At 36.3% G+C, this 23,354-nt stretch overlaps 3 protein-coding genes across 3 annotated transcripts; 1 reads left to right on the forward strand and 2 right to left on the reverse strand.

The window, feature by feature from the left end:
* The first annotated feature begins 6 nt into the window (after nt 1-6).
* prel (preli-like) lies at nt 7-2,643 on the forward strand. The gene is made up of 3 exons (XM_017622395.1): nt 7-110; nt 182-395; nt 1,565-2,643. Exons 1-3 carry the CDS (start codon nt 13-15, stop codon nt 1,952-1,954), a joined length of 702 nt encoding a protein of 233 aa, XP_017477884.1. The 5' UTR covers nt 7-12; the 3' UTR covers nt 1,955-2,643.
* Nucleotides 2,644-11,968: 9,325 nt separating this feature from the next.
* LOC108367709 (proton-coupled amino acid transporter-like protein CG1139) lies at nt 11,969-18,250 on the reverse strand. The gene is made up of 8 exons (XM_017622397.1): nt 18,150-18,250; nt 14,664-14,790; nt 14,519-14,598; nt 14,211-14,439; nt 13,428-13,549; nt 12,821-13,360; nt 12,512-12,756; nt 11,969-12,441 (listed from the first exon to the last, which is right to left on the reverse strand). Exons 3-8 carry the CDS (start codon nt 14,596-14,598, stop codon nt 12,272-12,274), a joined length of 1,386 nt encoding a protein of 461 aa, XP_017477886.1. The 5' UTR covers nt 14,664-14,790; nt 18,150-18,250; the 3' UTR covers nt 11,969-12,271.
* Nucleotides 18,251-20,616: 2,366 nt separating this feature from the next.
* LOC108367708 (proton-coupled amino acid transporter-like protein CG1139) lies at nt 20,617-22,689 on the reverse strand. The gene is made up of 6 exons (XM_017622396.1): nt 22,519-22,689; nt 22,217-22,445; nt 22,027-22,148; nt 21,420-21,959; nt 21,094-21,338; nt 20,617-21,023 (listed from the first exon to the last, which is right to left on the reverse strand). The coding sequence occupies exons 1-6, from the start codon at nt 22,596-22,598 to the stop codon at nt 20,854-20,856; spliced, it is 1,386 nt and encodes a 461-aa protein (XP_017477885.1). The 5' UTR covers nt 22,599-22,689; the 3' UTR covers nt 20,617-20,853.
* Between the last annotated feature and the right edge of the window lie 665 nt (nt 22,690-23,354).

A 23,354-nucleotide genomic window follows, 5' to 3' on the forward strand; every position in this document is an offset into this window, starting at 1 on the left:
AAAAGCAGAGAAATGGTCACCGAATCGCAGTGTACAACCGAAACTGTTTTTGATTACAGTTGGAAACAGGTTGTACAAGCGTACTGGAATCGCTATCCCAACCCGTCGAGGTGAGCGGAACATCATATACATAAATAACTAAAGTAATATACAACATATTTCCAATAATTTTATTTCGCAGTACACACGTTTTGACGGAAGATACTATTAAAAGAGAAGTGCGGGATGGCAAACTGTATTCACGCCGCCTGTTTTCCAAAACCAATCCAGTGCCAAAATGGGGACAACGATTTTACAATAACGCGCCCGTGCGAATAGTGGAAGATTCTGTATTGGATCCAAAAAAGAAAACACTGGTCACATTTACCCGAAATATTGGATTCAAGAAAATAATGGTGAGTGCAATGAACGTGTGCAGATTTTTCGTTGGATGCGGGTGTGTACAAGCTGTCAATGGAAGTGGAGGTTGTGTTTATCAACAATAGAGCAATTAGGTGTTTCTTTTTATTTTTGCCTCGCGTTCACAGCTCGGCCATCATGTTGTTTATTTAAAACGAGTTTTTACGTTTTACTAATAGTGTATATAAATACATATATATGTATGGGCATACATATTCCGACTAAATTTTAATACGAATTTATAGCTTTTTTCTTGACCTGTGTTCTCTGTTATTGATTTGTGAAAAACGTTGTTTATTTTAAAGCCAATAAATGCACTCACTTTGAATCTTCCATACTTCTGCATCAATAAATATTTTTTTCGAGAATAGATTTTTTTATGAATGATGAATTGCTCAATTGGCGTACAATAGGCTTCTTTATAACTGAATAGAAAAATTACACGGAAGCCCACTAGAGATGTGTATTGAATTTAACACTGAAATGTTATATGTATAAATATGTAAATGAAAAATTAGCCATAACACAAGGTTTGGTAGGAAATTTTTTATTGAGACACTTTATTTTTAGAATATTGGGCATAAGAAAACAAAGTAACATTATTTGGTAACGTACTCACACATGTACGAATTTTTGCTTTTTCTAGCACTAGCGCACTAATTGCATTATTAAATAACCAATCTAACTTACAGTATATTTTGCTTTGCTGCCTTTATGCTTAAGTGCACATTTAAGATACCTACCCCAAAATGCGCATCTGAGACATTATTTTTAACATTTATAAGGAAAGTGCTCCGACAGATGCATTCAACGTACCTGCCTTAAAAATTGTGCAACTAGTATCAATTATCAAAGAAAGTATTACGTTTACCTGCACTGGCCCTACAATTACCTAATTTTACAAGCTTTTATTTATTTTGCTCATATCGCAGAACAACGAAAATGGCTATCAATTTATGTAGTTATATAGATAATAACATACCATTCGAAAAAAATTTCGCTTGCATTATTTTCTACGTGATAAGTGCTTCTCCATTATTTGGTTTCATAGGGATTCGGATACCTTCCTCATTGAAGTAGTAAAGAAAATTCGCTTAAGTGCCTTTTTCGGTTAGGTGCACAAGTTTTTCGTGCAAAGAAGGATGTGCAGCTAAGCAAAATNCAGAAAGTCGATGAAATCGTTGAATATAGTGAACAAAAAGATGGACGCACTTTAGCTGTGAGGCGTGCGTACATAAGTTCGCAAGTGTTCGGCTTCTCACGTGCCATAAGAGTCTTCGGCGTTGAACGCTTTAAATCGAATTGCAACAAAGCGGCGAGCGGCTTTAATTATGTACTACGAAATATGTTTCCTAAACATGCTGCTACGACTAATGCAACCAGTATGCCTTCTACAGAAGGTGTTGTTGAAAAGGCGTCTACAGCAGGAAGTAACCAAATACAACAGGCAACAGTAAATAAAACGGAAGCCCTTAAAACGGCAAGCAAAGCTGGTTATGAGTATCTAAAGAATCATGCTGTTAAATTGGCACAGTTGTTTTCAATTAAAAGTTGATAAGCGAGCTGGATTAAAGCAAAACGCGTAATGCGTCATTTTCATGGTGGCGGGAGATATGCGACCCGTTAAGGAAACAAGTTCCCTATAGGTCGTCTTTTCAATACATATAAGCGTAATAGTGTACATGAAACACCTAAGTAGAAATATTACGTTAACAATTTGTTGTTGGAACAAGCATTGAGTGGATGGATTTAAACTTTGGAGCTGGCTTGGGGCTATATTTTCTACATGCATATTATCTCTTCCGGCAGCCATAATTTGTATAGTGCATAAAATTATAATGGAAGCAAGTTTCTTCTTTCAATATTTTTTCTTCATTCCAACTCAATATTCATAAAAGCATACGCTCATCAGGTTAGAGGTGCTACATAGTATGTAAAAATATGATTAGAAACTTAATGTATGTACTTTTAGCTACTTTTAAGGCAGCCGTTCATTATATTTTATTCCTATCAATTCCTTCAATATAATGCAGAAACCTAATTTAAAAAGGTGTATTCGAAATGACGCATTTTAACTTCAACTAAAATGGTTTGATTCTGAACATGTTTGACAAGAAACAAAATAAATATATATATATTGCAAAATAAGAATAGTTAATATATTTTATAGTAGTGTAAATATGTATGCAGAGTACAGTTGACCGGCACAGAACTAATAAATTATTGGCAAGCATGGCATATAAATGTGTTTTTATTAAAGAGCAACATGGGGATTGATGCAGAACCTAATTGCTCTTATGAAATGAATTTTGACTAAAACATAAATCTTCTTTGCAGGTAATGGTAAACTATAAAAAGCCCGATATATAAAAACTGCCCTGCTGGATTCGTCATCATACGAAAAATCCGAAAATCGACCCGAAAAAGGAAAAAAAGTGCATGAACTTTGACGATCCGTTTTCCCGCTTAGCAATGCGGCAAAAACTCATGTACAAGTATCGAAAATTGTTTGTGAAACGGATACTTTTTTGTCTTTTTTAACTGAATTTTGTCGTGATTGAAATTTTCGTTAAATACGCTTTCCTTCTGCACTTTACAGATACTTTTTGGTTAAAAGAAAAAAGTAAAATTAAGGAAGCGCGGCTGATGGAAATCGAAGCTGGCACCTTCTGGAAGCTAACAAACAGCGTCACGCTCATATGCACGGCCAGCCACTTCCGATTACGCTTCCATACTTTCAAATGTTTAGTTTGAACAAATAAAATACAATTATTAGTTGCGTTCCAGATGCTTCACGATTTGCAGGTTTTTACCGGAAGCTGTTCCAGGTGACCTTCCATAAGGTTTATTAATGGAGAAAACAGCTTTTCCTGGATATCCTGTGAAACCTGCAACTCGTGAAGCATCTGGAACGCAACTATTAGTTGCATTCCCCAACTTTTCTCGGTTAAACCCTGTAAAACTGTCAAAAAGCAAATGAAGCCAGAGAACCGAGTACGGGAACGCTTTCTGGTAAATTCCTCTAAATTCTTGCAACTTCTTGCGAGTTAGGGAACGCGACTATTGCTTTCAAATAACATCATCCTTTTCGAACGTTTCAAACGTTTTCCGGATACGAAATTGAATGACAACTGTGGTCGTTTTTTCGATTCCGGGTACGAAAACCACCGTTGTTTTGTGGACGTTCTTGGATACGTAAATGAATGAAAATTGTGGTCGTTTTCTATTCGTTTCCGGATACGGAAATTGCGCTAGACTACTTTCGGCAAAATTTACGTTTCTCAGCTGGCTCGGCATATACATATATCTAAGCACATCCCGGTTTATTTTATATTTAGTATGTGCAAAGCAATTGTTATATTAATAGTTTGATGCATATTACCATTAAAAAGTAATTTGACTTACGTTGTTGTTGTAGCAGTAGGTCTCAACATCCGTGGGTGTCGCCATGAGTCACCGTCATCCTCCGACTTTACAAGCCTGAACCAGAGGCAGCGGTGACGTCCATAGGTCTATAGAGCTTTTGGTGTAAGGGTCGTCGGGTTTGACTTACGTTCTTATACGAAATTTTTGCACGTTATAACGCTGAACGTTATCACGACACAGCTAGCTATCACAAGTTGATGGAACTACTCTTCCCAACTTTTTTCCTATGCAGGTACATATATTTCAATGAATTCGTGAGATAGACGAGTTGACGTGCAAGCGCAATGTTTATGCGCCACGGCAGCTGATAACAAATTTTACTCTTTATAACACTAAATAAATACGCCAATTGGCTATCACAAGTCAGGTGTTTTATCCCAAATTGAAAATTAACGATAAATACTAATCAGAACAGCTGTAAATCGCCGACCCACAACAACCAGTGTTGCCGCGGTCAGAAATAAAATTTACCAAAATCGATCAAAAAATTTACCAAATCCCGTAAAAATTAAACAACTTATTTAACGGGTCTTATGCTTGGTTTGAATAAGTCCATATTAGGGTTTTTCTTACCAAGCTTGGCAAATAGGTTATATAAATAAAAGGTAAGTAAGTAAAGGCAATATAAAGCACGGGACAGAACTTAGTCTGCCTCGGGAGACCCGCACTACAATAGCCCAACTTCGCTCTGGTTATTCCCTGCAAAAATCGCGACTACTCCATGCATGCGTGTAAAGAGTACTCCCTAAGGACCAAAGAGTACTCCAAAATTAACCACAATTCATATAAAAAATATGGTCCAATTAACATTGCGATGTCCTAGGGCAGGACCATATACTCCATCCCTGCATTACATCAGAGTAGCACAAAACTACTCCAACATATTAACAATGGCATTGTTGTTATATTTTTTCGTTTGTACACGCTTTTGTTCTTCACTTCTCAAATGCTTTTTCGAAATTAATAAAAACCAAGACAAAAATTAAAAATTACATGTTGCCTCTGACGGTATTCGAACCCGAACATGCTGGGAGCTAAGAACTAACAGCGAGCATCTCTACACGTTCAGCTACAGCCAGACATGCAAATGTGCTTTCAAATGCTCAACTTGAATCACGTTTCGTTAAAGCACGAGCAGTGATCGGATAACAAACAATAAGCTGGCGCAGAGACACGAGTTGGTCCGCTACAGCATGACAGAGGAACACTTTTGTAAGTACTCCAATTTACCACAAATAGACTACATGGTCCAACGATTTTTGCAGGGACATATAAGGTGGTATCGATTGAACAAATACAACAATTAGCAAATACAACTTTTAGCAGGCCATTGTCAAATTTCAGCTATTCTTCCCCGAATGAAAAAGGGCGACAGAAAATGCAAACACTCTCACCAGAAAGAGGAAGCATCGGACAAAAGGCAGTATTGCCAAATGTTGAACTTGAAAAAGCACCAAATTTTTAATGGTGTATTTTATAGACTTATATGCATACATAATTTTATTGTAAGGATGGCGATTCAAATTAATAAAAATCAATGTTTCTTGCACGACGGTTGATTTCTTCTGGCATGATTGAAGGTGCTGTCACATATTTTGTTGTCGCTTATGATTGTCACTGTGCCATGATTTTGTTTAAATTTTTGTAAAGTTGCTTACCACACTTACGATTGCTATANTTTGTTTAACTTTTTGTAAAGTTGCTTACCACACTTACGATGGCTATGAATTTTGCTTCCATTTTTTTTAAGATTTTCTAATTTGGTATCTTCAAATTAAAAACAAAAGCACCAAAAACGCGCCAAGCACCAAACTCAAAAATTTTCGCGTTTTGAATACCCACTAAATTTGGTGCGAAAAGCATGAAGTTGGCAACAGGGAATGTAAACAAAAGTATTTTATGACGTCAGCGATTAGGTGGATGCTGTCAAATCCACCAAGAGAGGGTTGGCGGTCCGCGAATGGCGCGACCTTTTTTTTCTGGATCGTGCTCAACAGCTACCTGAGCAGAATTAACGAAGATGTGCCCAACCAATGCCCGGCATGTGGAGAGTCGCCATATGACTCCCGGAACCTCTTCACATGCCCTGATAACCCCACTCAGCTAACGCCCCTGTCCCTATGGACAGCCCCTGTGGAAGTAGCACACTTCCTGGGCCTCCCCCTAGCTGAAATTGACGACAACGTTGATGGATGAACCGCCCCGAACGGGGCTTAGTAGCCGCTACAACAATAACAACAACAACAACAGTTTTGCCGTAAAAAGTAAGACTGCTTTTACACAGTTCAAGTATTGAATTCAATTCTGCTCGCATGTGGAAGAGAGGGGATGAGAAGAAAAGGGACGAGTACACATGCGTCTGTACCGTCAAGTCGTTTTCAACTTTCTTGCTTTGCTTTTGGCATTTTCGTTGTTTCACATTTAAAGAACCTAAAACTTGAATTCAACAGAATTGAAACGTGTAAAAGCAAATAGAAAACACAAAAGAGAATGAGCAAGAGTTGCTTTCAAGTACTTGAATCATGCAAATCGGGTGTAAGGATTTTACAGTCGTAACAGTTGCTTAATTAAATAACTATTATTTATCTACACATTTCTTTCAGGCTTTCAACATATACTCCTATAATAGTTAGCTGCAATTTCGCTATTTTTTTGCATAAAGTAACATGCCTGGAACTTTATACGGGATATGGATAACAGTCTACCTAAAATGAAATAGAAAAATTTATTGAAATGGTTACTCTTATGACTATGAACTTTTGAGGAAAACTTTCCTTTTGGCCTATTTAAAAAACAAAAATTATCAAAACGAAGAAAAATTTAACATTTTAACAGATAGGAAAAAATGAATAAATTTTGCTTAAATTTAAGCAAAACGGCAATGCTGCCAACAACTCAACTAAAGTGCTAGTTCACAATCGCACAGTACACAATGGATTTGTAGCTTCAAAAACTAAAATGATTAACTTTTAAACTTAAAATGATTAACTTTTAGCATGCGATATTTTTTAAATAAATTTTACGTATGTACGTGTTTTAAAAATTCTGTATTTTAAGTGTGCTTTTATTTCTAGAGAAAAACTTCATTGACGGTTTTATACTTCACAAATCCATTGTTAATAATGTGGAACCGAAAGAAAAAAGAACGGAAACGTAAACGAGGAAACAACGCCAGTCGTACACTAAACGTAAAAAATGCTTGCTGCAGTATTCTCAATGCGCAAGTTTTTTTTATACTGAGGCTATAAATAAAATCGGACGCTAAAGTTTTATGGCGAAAAAAGGGGTGTGTTTAGCTGTCCTTCGGTCAGTTAATATACAAACAACAATGTCGTAAAAAATTAATCCATCATTATAGAATTAATAAATTTAAATTTAAACATGCTTACGCTACATCCTCCTGCAAATAAAAAAAAATCAGACAGTATTAGCCTTGCACTTTATCACCATAGCGGACATAACCTAAAGAACCGATTACGGCAAACAAGGACACACAACGAAGATACATTTAGTACACCAGGATAACCGAGGAAGTGTCTATGTCAAAGGAATGAAATTGCTTGCTTCAAGCTATATAAAAGCAAAAAAAATTTAAACAAAAACGGAAAATATTAAGGGTATTCATCAAACCTTATAAATGCATTGTAAACCGTATAAACTTATAATTGTGTAAACCTTATAAATGAACTGTCAAAATTTGTATGGAAACTCGTTTACACATTTCTGGTAAATTTATCCAGCGATTTCACTGAATAAACTTGATAAACTGAAGACAATGCAACTCTGTCGCAACTCTAGCTATGTTTTCTTAGGCAATAATCGGGATCCGCATACAAATTTTGCACGCAAATTCAACAACGATATGATCCTGATAGAGATCTGGTTCAATTATTATCTCGTCTGTTTGTTTTGTTTCACTGATAATTCGCAAAGTTTGGTAGCCGTGATAAATGAATTCATACACAACCAGACATTCGGCCATTGTTTCTTATAACTTGCTTCAAATAAATAGTCTTTATGTTATATGTACATTTATATAAATAGATATCTCGTAAATATAATTTTTTCCAATTTAGTGAGGTAGTTTCTATAATTTCTTTATCCCCGTGCTAGTAGTATAAAGTTAGTGACACTGCGCTTTATAACCAAAGAAAACACGACTATTGTCGCATGTGTAAACGAAAAGGGAGTGTGGGTCGTTCATGTAACAGAGTGCATAAACTTATAAGATTATCTGCTTGATAAAGTTATCGGTTTAGATGAATACCACTATTATACAAAACTGACCTAGCAAAGTTCGACCAGGAACGCAAACGTTTCGGACCGTTTTCAAAGACTTTTCTGAAAAACTCAGTGCAGACACTTTCATTTCATTGCTGACACTGTGATATTTAAGTCTGAAAAGAAGATATTATTACAAAAATTTAAGTATTGCATATTATAACAAGGTTTCATTATATATATATATGTATATATATGTATATAATTGAATTAAATATGTATGGTATATATTTTTAGGCTTGTTGTTTTTTTTTGCAAAAAATCCGCTGTCTGTTAATCACCAAACAAAATGTTTCTATTTTAAATATGTGTGTGCTAGATTATTTCGCATCTTTTTTGCATGTATTTATATACATACATACGTATAGTCATAGGCACAACTCAAAATTGCACGTTTGTCACAAAATACGAAATGGGCAAGGAAGAATTTACCTTAGTTTTTTTTTTGTAATTATAACAAAAATTTGCTCCAGCTTGTTCTCAAAGGTAAATAAAAGCTCTCTGTACATTTTGAGCGCATAATTTCGAAATTGCTAAATTTTGAGTTGTGGCTATTTTAAAGACGGTGTGCGATATGTAATTAAAACCATTTGTATGCGTATGTATGCTATAGACTTCAAAAATCGACTTGCGAGCTGGGCATACTTAAAAAATATGTATGTACATTAGACTGCATCACCAAAAAAAGTAGCGGCTTTTTCCACCGGGATTACAAAATTCATTATATATTAAGACGTGCACCAAAATATTTCAGAAAAATATTAAGATTTAAGCGAGCTGGACCGATTTGAAAATACCTCCAAAAATGGAGTTTTTTTTTTATGAATAAAAATAGTTTCTTAAATAACTTTTTGAAAAAGTCCCCTCAAATGACAAAACAGATTAAGCTTAAAAAATCTGCATAAAAAGATTTAAAAATCTTTTCAACGGAATCGTAATAATGAGGTTTTTGATGCCATTTTTTTAATTTTTTCAAAGTATGATTTACGAAAAACTTAAATAGCTGGGCCACACTATTCTGATTTAGACTTATGGAATCTCGGAGGAAAGGTATTTTCCCACTATTTTTATTTATGTGCAAAAAAAAAGTCATTCGTGTCCCCCAATTTTTTTCCAAATAGAAAGAGTCAGAAAATACCTTTCCAATGATATCTCAGAGTTAAGGTTCAGTTATTCAAGTTTTTCTCATACCAATCTTTGAAAAAAGTTAAAAAAACAGCATCAAAAATCTCATTATTACGATTCCGTTCAAATTTCTAAAAATTTTTTTTTTTTTAAATTGCGAAACTATTTTTATTCATAAAAAAACTCCATTTTTGGAGGTATTTTCCAATCGCTCCAGCATCAGGTCACGTAAATCTTAATACTTTTCCGAAATATTTTGGTGGACGTCTTAAAATAGAATAAATGTTATAATTCCAATGGAAAAACAGTACCAATTTTTTTTTTGTATGGGGAGTGATGAAGTCTAATATACATATGTATATGCATGTAAGTGCATGTAAATATGCAGATGAGAATATTTAGCTTTGAGCTGAGCTATTCACTCATTTAACCTTGTCAATCAAGTAATCGTTAAATCACCTGAGTCCATTAAAAATAAATCGATCGATTGGTCAATGGTTGATAAGAAACAGATGTATTTTTGTTGTGAGACGTGTATGTATGCATTATTAACCCAGTAGGAAAAGTAGTAATGCATTACATGCGTGTTAAACAATGTAATACATTTCCTATGAATTGCAAGATTCTATTAACTGTTTAATATGTAATCAGCCATCTAATGTATTTAAAAATTAAAAAACAAAATCATATAAAATCACATTCATTCCTCGATACTAGGTAATGCAAAATTGAATGCCCCACTTTTCGTAAGACATCGCCATGGGGGAAAAATGAATTTTCGAATGTGAAAACAGCTGTTTTACTAATTAGTTTTTCGATTATTTTACATTACATTTTCCCATACACACATATGGAGCTAAAGAGCTATGTAAGGCATATGTACAGTAGGGGTTCAAGTCATTAAATCCGTTATGCTGCACAATGTGACCAACTAAGTATTTCATAGCTCAAAGCAGTACAGGCTAGGTTGGGTTAGGCTAAAGTGGTTGCCACAGGCAAGGGACACACTTGGACAATTAAGAGATTGCCATTTGTGATACCAGGAAAAAAACTGAAAGGAGAACTATAATTTAGTCGGCGAAACGCCGCGAGCCGATTACCAAATTTCGGTATTTAGTAGAGTATGCAATTTCATTATCGCGAGTACGAAGAATGCGTGTTAGTCTAGCGCTTACCGAGCTATCCCCAGGTCTAACTATACAAGAGTGTACCGCAGGAGGGCATATGTGTACTTAGTTGCTCCTTATCTGGGGATAACGTTTTAAGGCTGCCATACCAACGCTAGGTCATCAGCCACGCAGTTTCTCGAGAAGTCACTGTGACCCGGCACCTAAGCTAGCCGTATTAAGAATTATTTCGTCGTGATTGATAGACAGATCAGACATTCCTTTACCGATTTCGAGCGCACCATCACCACCTTTAGCAGTGAGCCTACCGCTTCCGTGATGTCAGCCTACCTAAAAGACATTGCAGAAGTCCAGAAGTCTGAATATAGTTTTCCATGAGAGTTACCGACAGGAGAAACCTCTACCAACCCTGTCTCCAAGTTTTGATACGTCCGTTAAAAAGTTTGCCACTCCCTTCTTAGAGTAACCCCGCCCTACATAGTACTCTCTTGAGGGCTTAAAGGTAGACAAGGAGCTTCTGGGAATCATTTCGCTGCAGTTGTTTTACAAGTTTAGCCTTCTCTCTCCGTGAAATAAGAGCTAATAAATTACTTTGGGCGAGAGACTTCACCTTTAACCGATTGCTCCCCTACAGCAGTACAAGGCAAGCGGTGCCTTTCTTACCCTTTCCTCAATGTTAGGCTTCCACGACAGCTTCCTATCCAGGATTAAGCCTAAGTACTTGACCATGTCTGAGATCCGCAGACGAACACCCCCCATTCGAGAGGAGGACCACAACGTGTATCTTGTAATTCTTGGTAAACAAGAAATCGACCCTTAATCAAAAGTTCCGCATTACCTACATAGGCGATCACCCGGCAGCACTTTTTCCAGTTCCACTAGCAGATCGTTTACAATTCCAATCCAGAGCAGGGGAGAGAGAACACCACCTTTCGGATTCCGCTATTGACTCTGTGCTGAGTGCAGGCGCTCCCCACTCCGCCGCGAGAGTTCTGTCACGAAGTAAGCTGTAGATAAGCCTTATTAGGTTGGTAGGTTTTTTTCAACCCCCAGATTAGGAATAGACTTGACTATTGCCTCTGGAGTGACATTGTTGAAGGCCCCCTCGATATCGAGGAAGCAAAAACGAAGAAGGACTGATATGTCTAATATCCCTAGGGGAAACATGAGAGCCTTTTCTGGTCTTCGGAATGAACGCAGCACTGACTACTCTCCAAGCCTTGGAGATGTAGCCGGTCCTCACGCATTTCGCATAAAAATGGGAGCCAACTAATTGCATGACACCTCCAAAGCCCTTTACAGCTGCTACAGGTTTGAACGAATTTATCGCCCAGGCCATGTAATGTTCGTCCAGAAGATCGGAGAAGTACAGGACCTGAAGTACAAAATATTGGAAAGAGGAATATTTGACTGTACTGCGAAGTACTAAGTACAAGATCTAAAAAATAAGTACTGTACTTCCGAAAGAAGTATGGTTGGTCACATTAAATATTGCATTTTTAAATGTTTAATCAAAAATACAGCTATTTTAGCTTAAAGTATAGGCTGACGGCAGCGTTGATACTACAGAGACTACTGAGACAGATACTAAAAAATATTTAAATGCAAGTACATATAAATAAATATGCGGCCTTATCATGAGTTTCATATTCCCCGGACCCGCCCACTTTTCCTTTCCATGCATTCACTACGGACAGATGAAAAGAATTCGGGCGAATTTGTTTACGGGCGAAACTAACGAGAAGGCTGATTAAAATTTTTCATTTGAGATTGCTGTCTTAAGTAGTTGGTTCACATATGTATATAAACAATTGTATGTTACACTAAATAAGCTTACGTTTTGAACTTTATATGTAAATACATATTTACATATGTATGGGGTAGTATGTCATCAGTGGCTACGTTGGGTCTGTTTATGACTTGTACGACTCAATGATTTCGTTTATACTCGCTGTAGCGCCAGCAACCAGAGCACATATCGCAAATAAGCTTAATAGTAAATTCTTGTACAACTTCCATTTGCACCAACCCAAGCGATCTGGCCACAAATGCACTGTTTCACAAACGCTGGGCACAAAAAATCCTGCAATATGAAGTATATAGTAAGTACAAATGTTTAACTACAAATTTGCTGTACTTTTCACACAACATACCCAATAGTGAGAGGAAGACCGCACCCACAAGACTAATGAATGGCTCCAGGTTCGGTATAGCAGCAGCTATCGCGCCACTAATTAATATAATACAAGTACGCAGGATTATCTGTGTAATGTTGTGATTTTTTTCATTGAATTTATGACTTATATTTTTCCAGAGCGTATCGATTGGTATATAAAATAACAGACCAAAAGAACAAATCGAGGCAACGGCTATTAGCAGTTTTGCTATGTCGGCCAAACTAAAACAAAAAAAAAAATTATCTTGTTTTATTCTATAAATTCTTAATATGTATGTATATTTACATTGTGCCTTCCTTTAAGTTCAAGGTAATGCTGCCGCGCACTTCATTGCCATAACGTGCGTAACCGAGGACACCGATAGTCGCATACAAGGCGACCACAACAAGCATAGCTGTATTTAGCACGCCAGGACAACCCAGAAACTGTTGTGGTTTCTTCATTGCATTTTCAATAGGCATAACCGAACCAATACCCTCCATCGCAAAGATTACGGTAGCGAAGAAAAGCGGTATTTTTGTGGTTTCCGCAATCAGCGGCTTATCTGAGAATTCCAGCGGCTCGCTGAACATATAGTATAACACTATGCCGAATGTGATCACAATGAAACCATTTGCCAATGTTGAAAATGGCACCAGCAATTTCAAATTTCTTATTTGACCAATCATTAGGCAAGGTATCACAGTCATGGCAATATAAATGCGCACATCCCAATCCAGGCCGAGATCATAGTTGATGACATCGTGAAATGATGTAGCTATAAATACCATATAAACACAAGCTCCTGCAAAGTAGGTGGTCATGAGGCCGCCATCAACGGTACGTCTGTGTGGAAGAAGTTAAAAGTTAATGTATCTTTAAAATAACAGTGTTGTGTTACATACATACATACCTCACAAAAACCGACCATGATTGTAGTGATTTTGGCCCTTTCTCAAAAACTCTCTCTGCAGTTTGTGCAAAGTTCAATGCAGGTATTTGATATTCCTTACAGACGTCTTGTGATGTTTTGACCTGCAAGAAAAAGACAGAATATGCGATTAGGGAATTATATATTTTTTTTTTGTATGTAGGGCACTCAATATTCTTATACATATGTACATGTGAATGTATTTTGCATGCTTGCTCAATACGCCCTGAAGGAAAGACTAGTCCAATTGCTCGAAAAATATAGTCGTAGGTATAGTAATTTTGTAACTAGACCAAAGATAGTCCAAAAATTTAAAGCAATGTAATGTGAAACAGGTGAATTGTACTAAAAGTGGTCCGAATGTAATGCATAAAGTACGAGTTTTGTTCTAAAATTGGTTACAATGTCATGCAGTAGCGGACAATGGGTATAATTAACGATTTGCTGATATGTAGGCACTTAGTCAACGAAATTTCATGTGCGGCGTTGGCATGTAGAGAGAGTAGCCGCTTAAAAAATCTGAGAACGCCGGTTCGAATCGCAGCTGGCGCAAGTTTTATTCTTGTTTTTTCCCCCCAAAAATGGTTACAATGTAATGCAGAAGCGGACAATTTGTCCGAGCCTAGGACATTCAATGTTAAATGTAAATAGAATTTTACATGTTCTTGGATCAAACTTTGGACTAGTTACAATCACTTGCAGTCTAGTTTGTGGTGTGCTCTAAGTCTATTCCGAGGTCCTACAGGGACATTTCGAAGAACTCACCAATATGTGCACACAATGCGTACACAGCACACCAATCACCAGCGTAGCAATCATGCTGAACAGCAGCCCGCCATTGGCAAAGGCCATTGGCATCGCTAACAGACCAAAACCTAATGAACCTTTCAGCAAATGCATAAATGCGCCGCTTGTCGACTGACCGTGGACTTGGTCGCGGTAATCCGATGGTAGGTATTCATTGCTTCTATGTGCCTTTTCCGTAAGATTTACGCTGAAATTTTGCAGAAATAAAATTCAAAATTAATTTTTATTCTAGAATTCTATTATTTTTTATTTATCTACTAACTAACCGTGAATTACAATCGTTAATCGTTAGTACTGAATTTGCCCTCTCTGGGAAGGCTGAGACCGTTGTGGTGGAATCCGCCATCTGGAAAGAGGAAGTTAAATGTTATTGAGTGCCTTGCTTTTCTAATAAAATGAAGCTTTACTTACTTAAAATACTTTGAGGATTAAAAAAAGTGTCATTAACTTTTTTCTGGATTTTGCCTCGACTATTTTCCTTGAATCTGTATGTGCTTAACAATGATTCCGTTATGTGTTGTTTGAAGTTATCTTTTTGCTGCAAGTTAACGGGTAACTAAATTGGTTATGCCTTCGAGCTGCGTACATCGGAGACTCTACTCTTTTTTGTTTGAGTATGAATGCTTCTTCATGAATTCATAGATAAGTGAAGTATATATTTTTTTAAATGAAGTAAAGTGTCGGTTAAGTCACTTATTCTTGAGTGGGCAATAATATTTTCATAATTGAAATATTAGGAATCATATTTTCAAAGCCTTAATGCACTTTGAATAGGGAAGTCTGTCCTAGTACTTAAGTATGTAAATTTTTTATAAATAGACATATCACTCAAATATACTTAACTTCTTGTGTAAATAATACCACTTCATGACAAATTATGTCACTTAAAGTTATGAGATATAAGATGATGAAATAAGAGTAGCTAGTTAAACTATTATAGTGGAGACGAACTTGGTAACACAAATTTTGAGACCTATACCCCTCAAAGCACTTCTTCTAAGCCTTTTTTCCTCGATAAAGTTTAGTACTACTTTTGGCACATAAACTGGCCCACATTGAGCCTACTACTATTTATAATCCCATACTCCTGTTAAGTCTTCTGGTGACATGTTCGGATTCAAGTAATAAATTTGATGGTATCTCTTTGGCGGAGGGTTAAGATGAGGAAACCAGTCAAAACTTGGCCGTGTCCACATCTAAACCGAAAACTTAGTTCTGGGGCAAAATATACCTGCTCCTTTGACTAGAGATTGCATTTATCACATAAGTATTGTTACGAACGATCACTGCAGACTAACTAAGCCGACAAGAGCAATAGTCAAACAAAGTCCCGATGGTCATCCGGAAAGCGAACGCCTCCAAAGCCTTTGGACCCGACGGAATTTGCATGCCAGCGCTGAAATATTTGAGTCCTGCGGCAGTAGAATTTCTTATCAAGATCTCCAACCTGTAAATGAGCGCTCTCATCATTGGAAAACGGGGAGAGTGGTCCCACTGCTGAAGACGGGGAAGTCAGGTAACAAATGAGAATCTTATCGCTCGATAACGCTCTTTTTCCTGGTCGCTAAGAAATTTAAGACCCTGCTACTCCCGCACTTCACCTACCACCTGACCTCAGCGAAGCATCAGCATGGTTTCCGTAACGTGCACAGAACTTAACGTCATGAACACTGAAATAACCCGTGGCCTTAACCGCATCCGCCCCTGTGAGAGAACAGTCTTAGTAGCGTTTGACATGTCAGAGGCGTTTGACACCGTTTGTCATTCCACGCAATAAGAAGACATCGAGGCTTCCCCTCTCCTACAGAGCACACAAACGGTGGTCGGCTAACTATATGAGTGATCGGCAGTCGTCAGTAACCTTTCGAGATCAAACCCTAAAACTTCGAACAATTTTGCAATGGGATACACTAGCTGGTGTCCTCTCTCCCTTGCTATTTAGCTTCTATATCTCAAAGTTTCCCCTGCCCCCGGAGGGAATTTCCCTGATTTCATATGTTGACGGCTGTTCGAAATTAAAATACTAAGCGAGCAGTTTCGGTGAAATGTCACAGGCCTATGAAAGCCGTGATAGGAACCCAATCTCCACCTGTTGCAGACTCGGAGTTTCGATACTCTGGCCCAATTGTAGCCGTCTTAACAGATATTTGTCTGGACTCGACCGCAAAATCACCAATGAGTGTCCGGCATGTGGAGCCTACCCCCACGACACCAACCACCCCTTTATATGTCAGTTAAATCCTACTCAGCTAACACCCCTCACCCTTTTGGTCTGACCCCGTAGAAACAGCTCATTTCTTGGGCCTTCCGTTATTTGAGCTTGGCGACAACGATTGATGCACAAACCGACCAAGGCGGGGCTTATTCGTACCGCTACAACAACAACAAAACCAAGGATATTTCATGCGTTGTTGGATGTGCCATGGAAGCAGCTCTTCTCCTGGCTGCCTCCGAACATGTTTTATTGCGCCAGTGTTCCTCTAGACTTAACAAAATTTCACTCTTGAGTCCATCACTTTTTTGTAACTCACTTTTTTGTATAGTACAGGGACCGTATAAAAAAATCATCATTTATTTTCAGATTATATTTTTTAGATCATAAAAAATATAAATCGGTCCCAGTTGCATAAAAACCATATATTTAATACTTCTATATTGGCAGTAACCTATCTGCGCAATGTGTTTGGATTCAGCAATCAAAGGGAGATAGATTTGAGACAAATGTACGTTTTGCGCAAGTTTTCCATGTGTTAGTATCTGTGAATATATGTGACAAATACATTCAAGCAAATTTGACGTATCATCAGTAGCGTTAGAAAATAAATTTGAAGGGGATCGTTTTACTGTGGGGTGGTTATGCCCCTTTGTTGACGATGTTTACTTATGCAAACTGAAACTTTATGATGAAGTATTAAGATTTTATTTTAAAGCTACCTGGAAATAAAAAAAGGATTTGAAATTTTTTTTAATGATTAGCAATTTATTATTTTAGAATGTATAATTCAAACATATGCATACTTCCATTCTCTCACTGAGTACAAATTTACTGACTATTTAGGTAAAAAGGAATAAATAAGTATAGTGACTCACACTTAAAATTGTGTAAATCTTTATATAATATTCCCATTGTTTTTCATTTAAAATTTTTTCGCTTATGTTTTTTTATAAAAGTGAGGTCATTATTTCAAACTTTGTGCAAAAATTAAAGAAATACCACAAAGTTTCATTTCTAGAAATGATCTGCATACCAAAATATTTTCTAGAAATTTTAATTAAAGAGTTTGCAATTCTAATGAAACTTTGTTTAGCTTTTTAGTTTTCGCACAAAGTTTGGAAATCGGATTTATATAGTTTGTTTAAATAATTAAAATTTACGAAAAATACCAAATGAAAAACCTTGGGAAGTAACTTATTAACATGTAAAGCTATATTATTTAATTTATCTCTTCTTTTTTCACATAAAAAGCAGCTGTGCGACATTTTTGCAGTTTAACTTATTGAAAAATTCTTAAAATTTAATGAAAACACAAAATTTTCTGTAATTTTTTTTAACGTTCCGCCTCTGCGATTTATTTTGAATTCAAGTGTCATTTCTTAAATGCGATTACTCGGTTTTCTTTTTCTTTTTTTATATATCTGTACTGTAATGTTTGCTGACTGCACTTGTAGATACTGCCAATATAGAAGTATTACATATATGATAAAAACGCTTAAAAATGATTTATTTGGTTACGAAATTGTTTTCAATGAAAAAAAAAAATAAATAAAAATCAAAAAATAACGATCAAATTGATCGAAAAAATAAAAATCGAAAAATGCTTAAAAATAAAAATCTGGACATTTAACAGGTAAAAAAATGCAATGAATGACTAGTGAAAAGATGGATATTGAACTTACCAGCACTAAAATTCCAAAAAAATCATTAGTGGCATTCACCAATTTGAGCAAGTTGTCTGGACAAAAGAGCAGATGAGCTCAAGCAACGACAGTTAACAACAGACCTTAGTTGCGTAAATAACGCATTTCCATCAAATGTAGTTTAGAAATAAAAGAGATTGATGCTTTGGCTTGATGCGTTTCCGAACACACCCTGTGTACATTTGTATGTATGTATATGTCTGTGGTTCTGTACCTGAAAATTGCAAGATACCGCACTACTTGATTTGATTCCATTGAATACTGCATACTTTTATACCGTTAAATGAGGAAATACATATAAAAGAAAATTTAACATATTTTAAAATTTTCCACTTCCAGACTGTTCGTTAATGCTAAGTATATATGTATGTATGTACACATTTAAAAGGATAACACCACTGACGGAAGTCTTTGCCATTTAAAATTGACACTATAGCGCGGTTGATTCTTAAGCAATGCCGGTATTTCCTTTCAAGTGGGCAGAATGGCCTGCGAACGTTCGTGCAATAAATTCATAAACAACGTGTGGAACTACGCACTTTTTCATACGCACTTAAAATTCTACTTCATTATTACAACATAAAATCACTTAAACAAATTGACAATCAACGAAAAACTTTAGCGCGTCACTAACAAATCGCGAACACTCAAGCAACTAAAATTAAAATCAGTTCACAATAGTGCAGCTCACAATAGATTGCCGCAGCAAGTATTCAAAGATAAAACTTTAAGAAGGGTGCGTAACGGACTTTCTATTTTTTGCAAGACTTTTATACATAATTTAACTTTACATTACCATTGTGAATTAGAACGAAAGCATAGAGGAGAACGGAAACTAGCTTTAGTGAGGAAGCGATTGCTTCGTAAGTTAACAAGATGGCTACTAAATTGTAGCAAAAAGGAACATTTTTTTTTTATTTTAATTAAATTGTTTGCTAAAGGGCAACCAAGATCAATAACAGGCCAATTCTGGCATTTGTGTTTCAACTCACCTCAGTCTTTCAAGAGACAAAAGTCTTTATATTTCGGCAACTATCTTGAAAGCCCTTTTCTGTATTTGGAATATTTAATTGAAAGATGTGCTAAGTGATAAGTTTTATAAAAACTAAACGAAATGAAAAAATTTTTTTTTTTAAAACAGGAAAAACTAAAAATATGAGAAACTGAAAGTTTCCTAACGTTAAATAAAATAAAGAACATGAATTTTTTAAGCAAAGAAACTTAAAAAAAAATTGTATTAAAAAAATTCGTTGCCGAGGATTGAACTCGGATCTCTTGAATGGCACGAAAGTGCTCTGCTCGCTGGGCCATTGCCACTGTTACAGCAACGTTATCGAAATTGAAATTTATTGAAAACAAACAAAAAATTTCAAAATCATTCGGTAAAAAGTTAAGTAAAGGTTTTTGTTTACTTAACTTTGGTGTTCATTAAATGCCGTTAACGAATCATTAACTGACTCTGAGAGGGAATTTTTTCAAATCGTTACTGAGGGACACCTTAAGTAACCCTTAAACCACTCTGAGTGCGGCTGTAAGTTCTCTTTTGTCAAACCACTTAAATTCCAATAAAGGAGCACTTTTGTAAGTACTCCAATATATATATATAGACTATATGGTCCAACGATTTTCGCAGGGTAGCAAGGCCCTCTGTGTGTGTGTGTGTGTGCCACCTTTTGAAATGGAGTGTCACAACTCTAAAGCTGATGCCAGATAAAACTTTGTAGCTTTGCGTGACATTTATAACTTTGCCAGCAAAGCGCCAAACGCAAAAGGTATGCCACAATGAACGCCAAGAAAACAATTTTGTACCGCTTTTTTACTAGTCAAAGTTGCTGTGGATTTCATATATTTTGCTTTAAAATTATCAGCAATGTAATTAAGTTTTATGTTTCTGCATGAAAACTCGAATTTGGACGAAACAAAATAAATATTAAACTGGCTGATTGTCAAAGCGCGCAAAAAGATGGGAGTTGGCCATCTTTTCGCTTCGCGCTGCAGCTTCGACGATTTATGTGGCATGCTTTGTGCATTTTCATACAATTCATCTTATCTGTCAAAGCGAATCTGTCACGTAAAGCGAAGCAAAAGTTTTATGTGGCATCAGCTTAATGTCACTATAATGATCAAACCTTTAATTATTGAATCATGGCTGAGAACTGCTGTACAGAAATTTGACATAAAAAAATTCTTCGCCATTTCTTCGGCCTTTTTTATATGGAGTTTTTGTTTTACTTAAGGGCTGGATACTAATGGCCTTATTCATAAAAAATGAGGTAGGTTTAAAGAGCTTTATACATTGACGGTTTTAAACATTTTTGAATTTATAAACCTTTTACAAAGATACTTTATTTTTTATGAATAAAGCCATAAGCTTTTATGTAGACATAGTACATTGTTTTAATTTTTTTTTTTCAAATAACTTGCCATTAAATTTGCAAATCACGTTCACACATTTAAATCACAGATATTTAAAAATATTTGCATGCCAATAAACATACATATACAAATTTTACACTTAAGATTATTTCCTTAAGTAGTGGGTTCACAGTGCTGAATTATGAAAGTTTAATATACAAATTTTTGTGAAATTAATTATTCTAGAACTTATACTACGTTCGCGGTTTGAATCTTATACATACATATGTATGGGGCAGTAGGTCATTAGTGGCTATGTTGGGACCGTTTATGACTTGTACGACTCAATGATTTCGTTTATACTCGCTGCAGCGCCAGCAACCAGAGCACATATCGCAAATAAGCTTAACAGTAAATTCTTGTACAGTTTCCATTTGCACCAACCCAAGCGATCTGGCCACAAATGCACTGTTTCACAAACGCTGGGCACAAAAAAACCTGCAATATGAAGTACATAGTATGTACAAATGTTTAACTATGAATTTGCTGTACTTTTCCCACAACATACCCAATAGAGAGAGGAAGACCGCACCCACAAGACTAATGAATGGCTCCAGGTTCGGTATAGCAGCAGCTATCGCACCACTAATTAATATAATACAAGTGCGCAGGATTATCTGTGTAATGTTGTGATTTTTTTCATTGAATTTATGACTTATATTTTTCCAGAGCGTATCGATTGGAATATAAAATACCAGACCATAAGCACAAATCGAGGCAACGGCTATCAGCAGTTTTGCAATGTCGGCCAAACTAAAACAAAAATAATAAGACAAATATAGGAGATTCTAATTATTAAGCAAATTAAATGTCATCAGTTCTATATGTGTTTACATTGTGCCTTCCTTCAAGTTCAAGGTAATGCTGCCGCGCACTTCACTGCCATAACGAGCATAACCGAGGAAACCGATAGTCGCATACAAGGCGACCACAACAAGCATAGCTGTATTTAGCACGCCAGGACAACCCAGAAACTGTTGTGGTTTTTTCATTGCATTTTCAATAGGCATAACCGAACCAATACCCTCCATCGCAAAGATTACGGTAGCGAAGAAAAGCGGTATTTTTGTGGTTTCCGCAATCAGCGGCTTATCTGAGAATTCCAGCGGCTCGCTGAACATATAGTATAACACTATGCCGAATGTGATCACAATGAAACCATTTGCCAATGTTGAAAATGGCACCAGCAATTTCAAATTTCTTATTTGACCAATCATTAGGCAAGGTATCACAGTCATGGCAATGTAAATGCGCACATCCCAATCCAGGCCGAGATCATAGTTGATGACATCGTGAAATGATGTAGCTATAAATACCATATAAACACAAGCTGCTGCAAAGTAGGTGGTCATGAGCCCGCCATCAACGAAACGTCTGTGTGGAAGAAGTTAAAAGTTAATGTACCTTTAAAATAACAGTGTTGTGTTACATACATACATACCTTACAAAAAGCGACCATGATTGCAGTGATTTTGGTCCTTTTTCAAAAACCCTTTCTGCAGTTTCTGCAAAAGTCAAAGCAGGTATTTGATATTCCTTACAGATGTCTTGTGATGTTTTGACCTGTGAGAAAAAATGGAATATACGCTTAATATTCTGCACGTTTGCTTTATACATTTCGAAGAACTCACCAATATGTGCACACAATGCGTACACAGCACACCAATCACCAGCGTAGCAATCATGCTGAACAGCAGCCCGCCATTGGCAAAGGCCATTGGCATCGCTAACAGACCAAAACCTAATGAACCTTTCAGCAAATGCATAAATGCGCCGCTTGTCGACTGACCGTGGACTTGGTCGCGGTAATCCGATGGTAGGTATTCATTGTTTCTGTTTACTTTTTCTGTAAGGTTTGCGCTGAAATTTTGCAGAAATAAACTTCAAAATTATTTTTTATTCAACAACTCGATTTTCTTGTCTACTAACTAACCGTGAATTAAAATCGTTAATCGATAGCACCGAATTTGTCTTCTCTGGGAAGGCTGATACCGTTGTGGTGGAATCTGCCATCTGGGAAGAGGAAGTTAAATGTTATTGAGTGCCTTGCTTTTCTATTAAAATTAAGCTTTAGTTGCTTAAAATAATTTGAGGATTTAAAAAATGTGTGATCAACTTTTTTTTGGGGGGTTTTCCCTCGATTATTTCCCTTGAATCTGTATGTGCTTAACAATGATTCCGTTGTGTGTTGTTTGAAGCTGTCTTTTTGTTGGAAGTTAGCGAGTGACTAAATTGCTTATAGAGTCGAACTGTCTACATTGGGGACTCTACTCTTCTCTTTTGAGTGCCTAAATTCTTTAAATTCGTCTCAAAGAATTCATAGATAAGTGAAGTATATTTTTCGAAATATAGAAAAGTATCGGTAAATGCACTTATCATTAAGTGGGCTAATATGTATTCATAATTGAAATATTTGGAATTATATTTTCAAAACCTTAATGCTCTTTAAGTAGGACAGTCTGATCCAGTACTTAAGTAGGTATGTGCAGTTTTACTAACCAGACATATCAGTTATATTTAATTTCTTACGCCAATAATATCACTTAATGGCATATTCAGACACTTAACCCATTAAGGGGCGACGCCATTAGGAGCCTTGACAGAAAAAATTAGCGATATGTCTGAAAAGCCTATAGTCCAATTAAGAAAAAAATTCGTCCCCGAAGTTTCCAGGTCCATAGGGAAGGCAAGGGGTGAGGTGAATTGAAAACATATCACTGCGCGTTAAGGGGATAAGAAATGGATGTAAAAATAGTTACAAAGGATTTT

The sequence above is a fragment of the Rhagoletis zephyria genome, unplaced genomic scaffold, assembly GCF_001687245.7.
Source record: "Rhagoletis zephyria isolate East Lansing unplaced genomic scaffold, Rhagoletis_zephyria_1.1 Rzeph_scaffold_02784, whole genome shotgun sequence".
NCBI classification, from domain to species: domain Eukaryota; kingdom Metazoa; phylum Arthropoda; class Insecta; order Diptera; family Tephritidae; genus Rhagoletis; species Rhagoletis zephyria.

Coding starts and splice junctions, on each gene's coding strand:
- prel (XM_017622395.1), top strand. CDS start 13: ATGGTCACCGAATCGCAGTGTACAACCGAAACTGTTTTTGATTACAGT. Junction 111..181: donor CGCTATCCCAACCCGTCGAG/GTGAGCGGAACA, acceptor TTTATTTCGCAG/TACACACGTTTTGACGGAAG.
- LOC108367709 (XM_017622397.1), bottom strand. CDS start 14,598: ATGGCGGATTCCACCACAACGGTCTCAGCCTTCCCAGAGAGGGCAAAT. Junction 14,440..14,518: donor ATTAACGATTGTAATTCACG/GTTAGTTAGTAG, acceptor GCAAAATTTCAG/CGTAAATCTTACGGAAAAGG. Junction 13,361..13,427: donor TCATGGTCGGTTTTTGTGAG/GTATGTATGTAT, acceptor TCTTCCACACAG/ACGTACCGTTGATGGCGGCC.
- LOC108367708 (XM_017622396.1), bottom strand. CDS start 22,598: ATGGCAGATTCCACCACAACGGTATCAGCCTTCCCAGAGAAGACAAAT. Junction 22,446..22,518: donor ATTAACGATTTTAATTCACG/GTTAGTTAGTAG, acceptor GCAAAATTTCAG/CGCAAACCTTACAGAAAAAG. Junction 22,149..22,216: donor CGCATTGTGTGCACATATTG/GTGAGTTCTTCG, acceptor TTTTTCTCACAG/GTCAAAACATCACAAGACAT.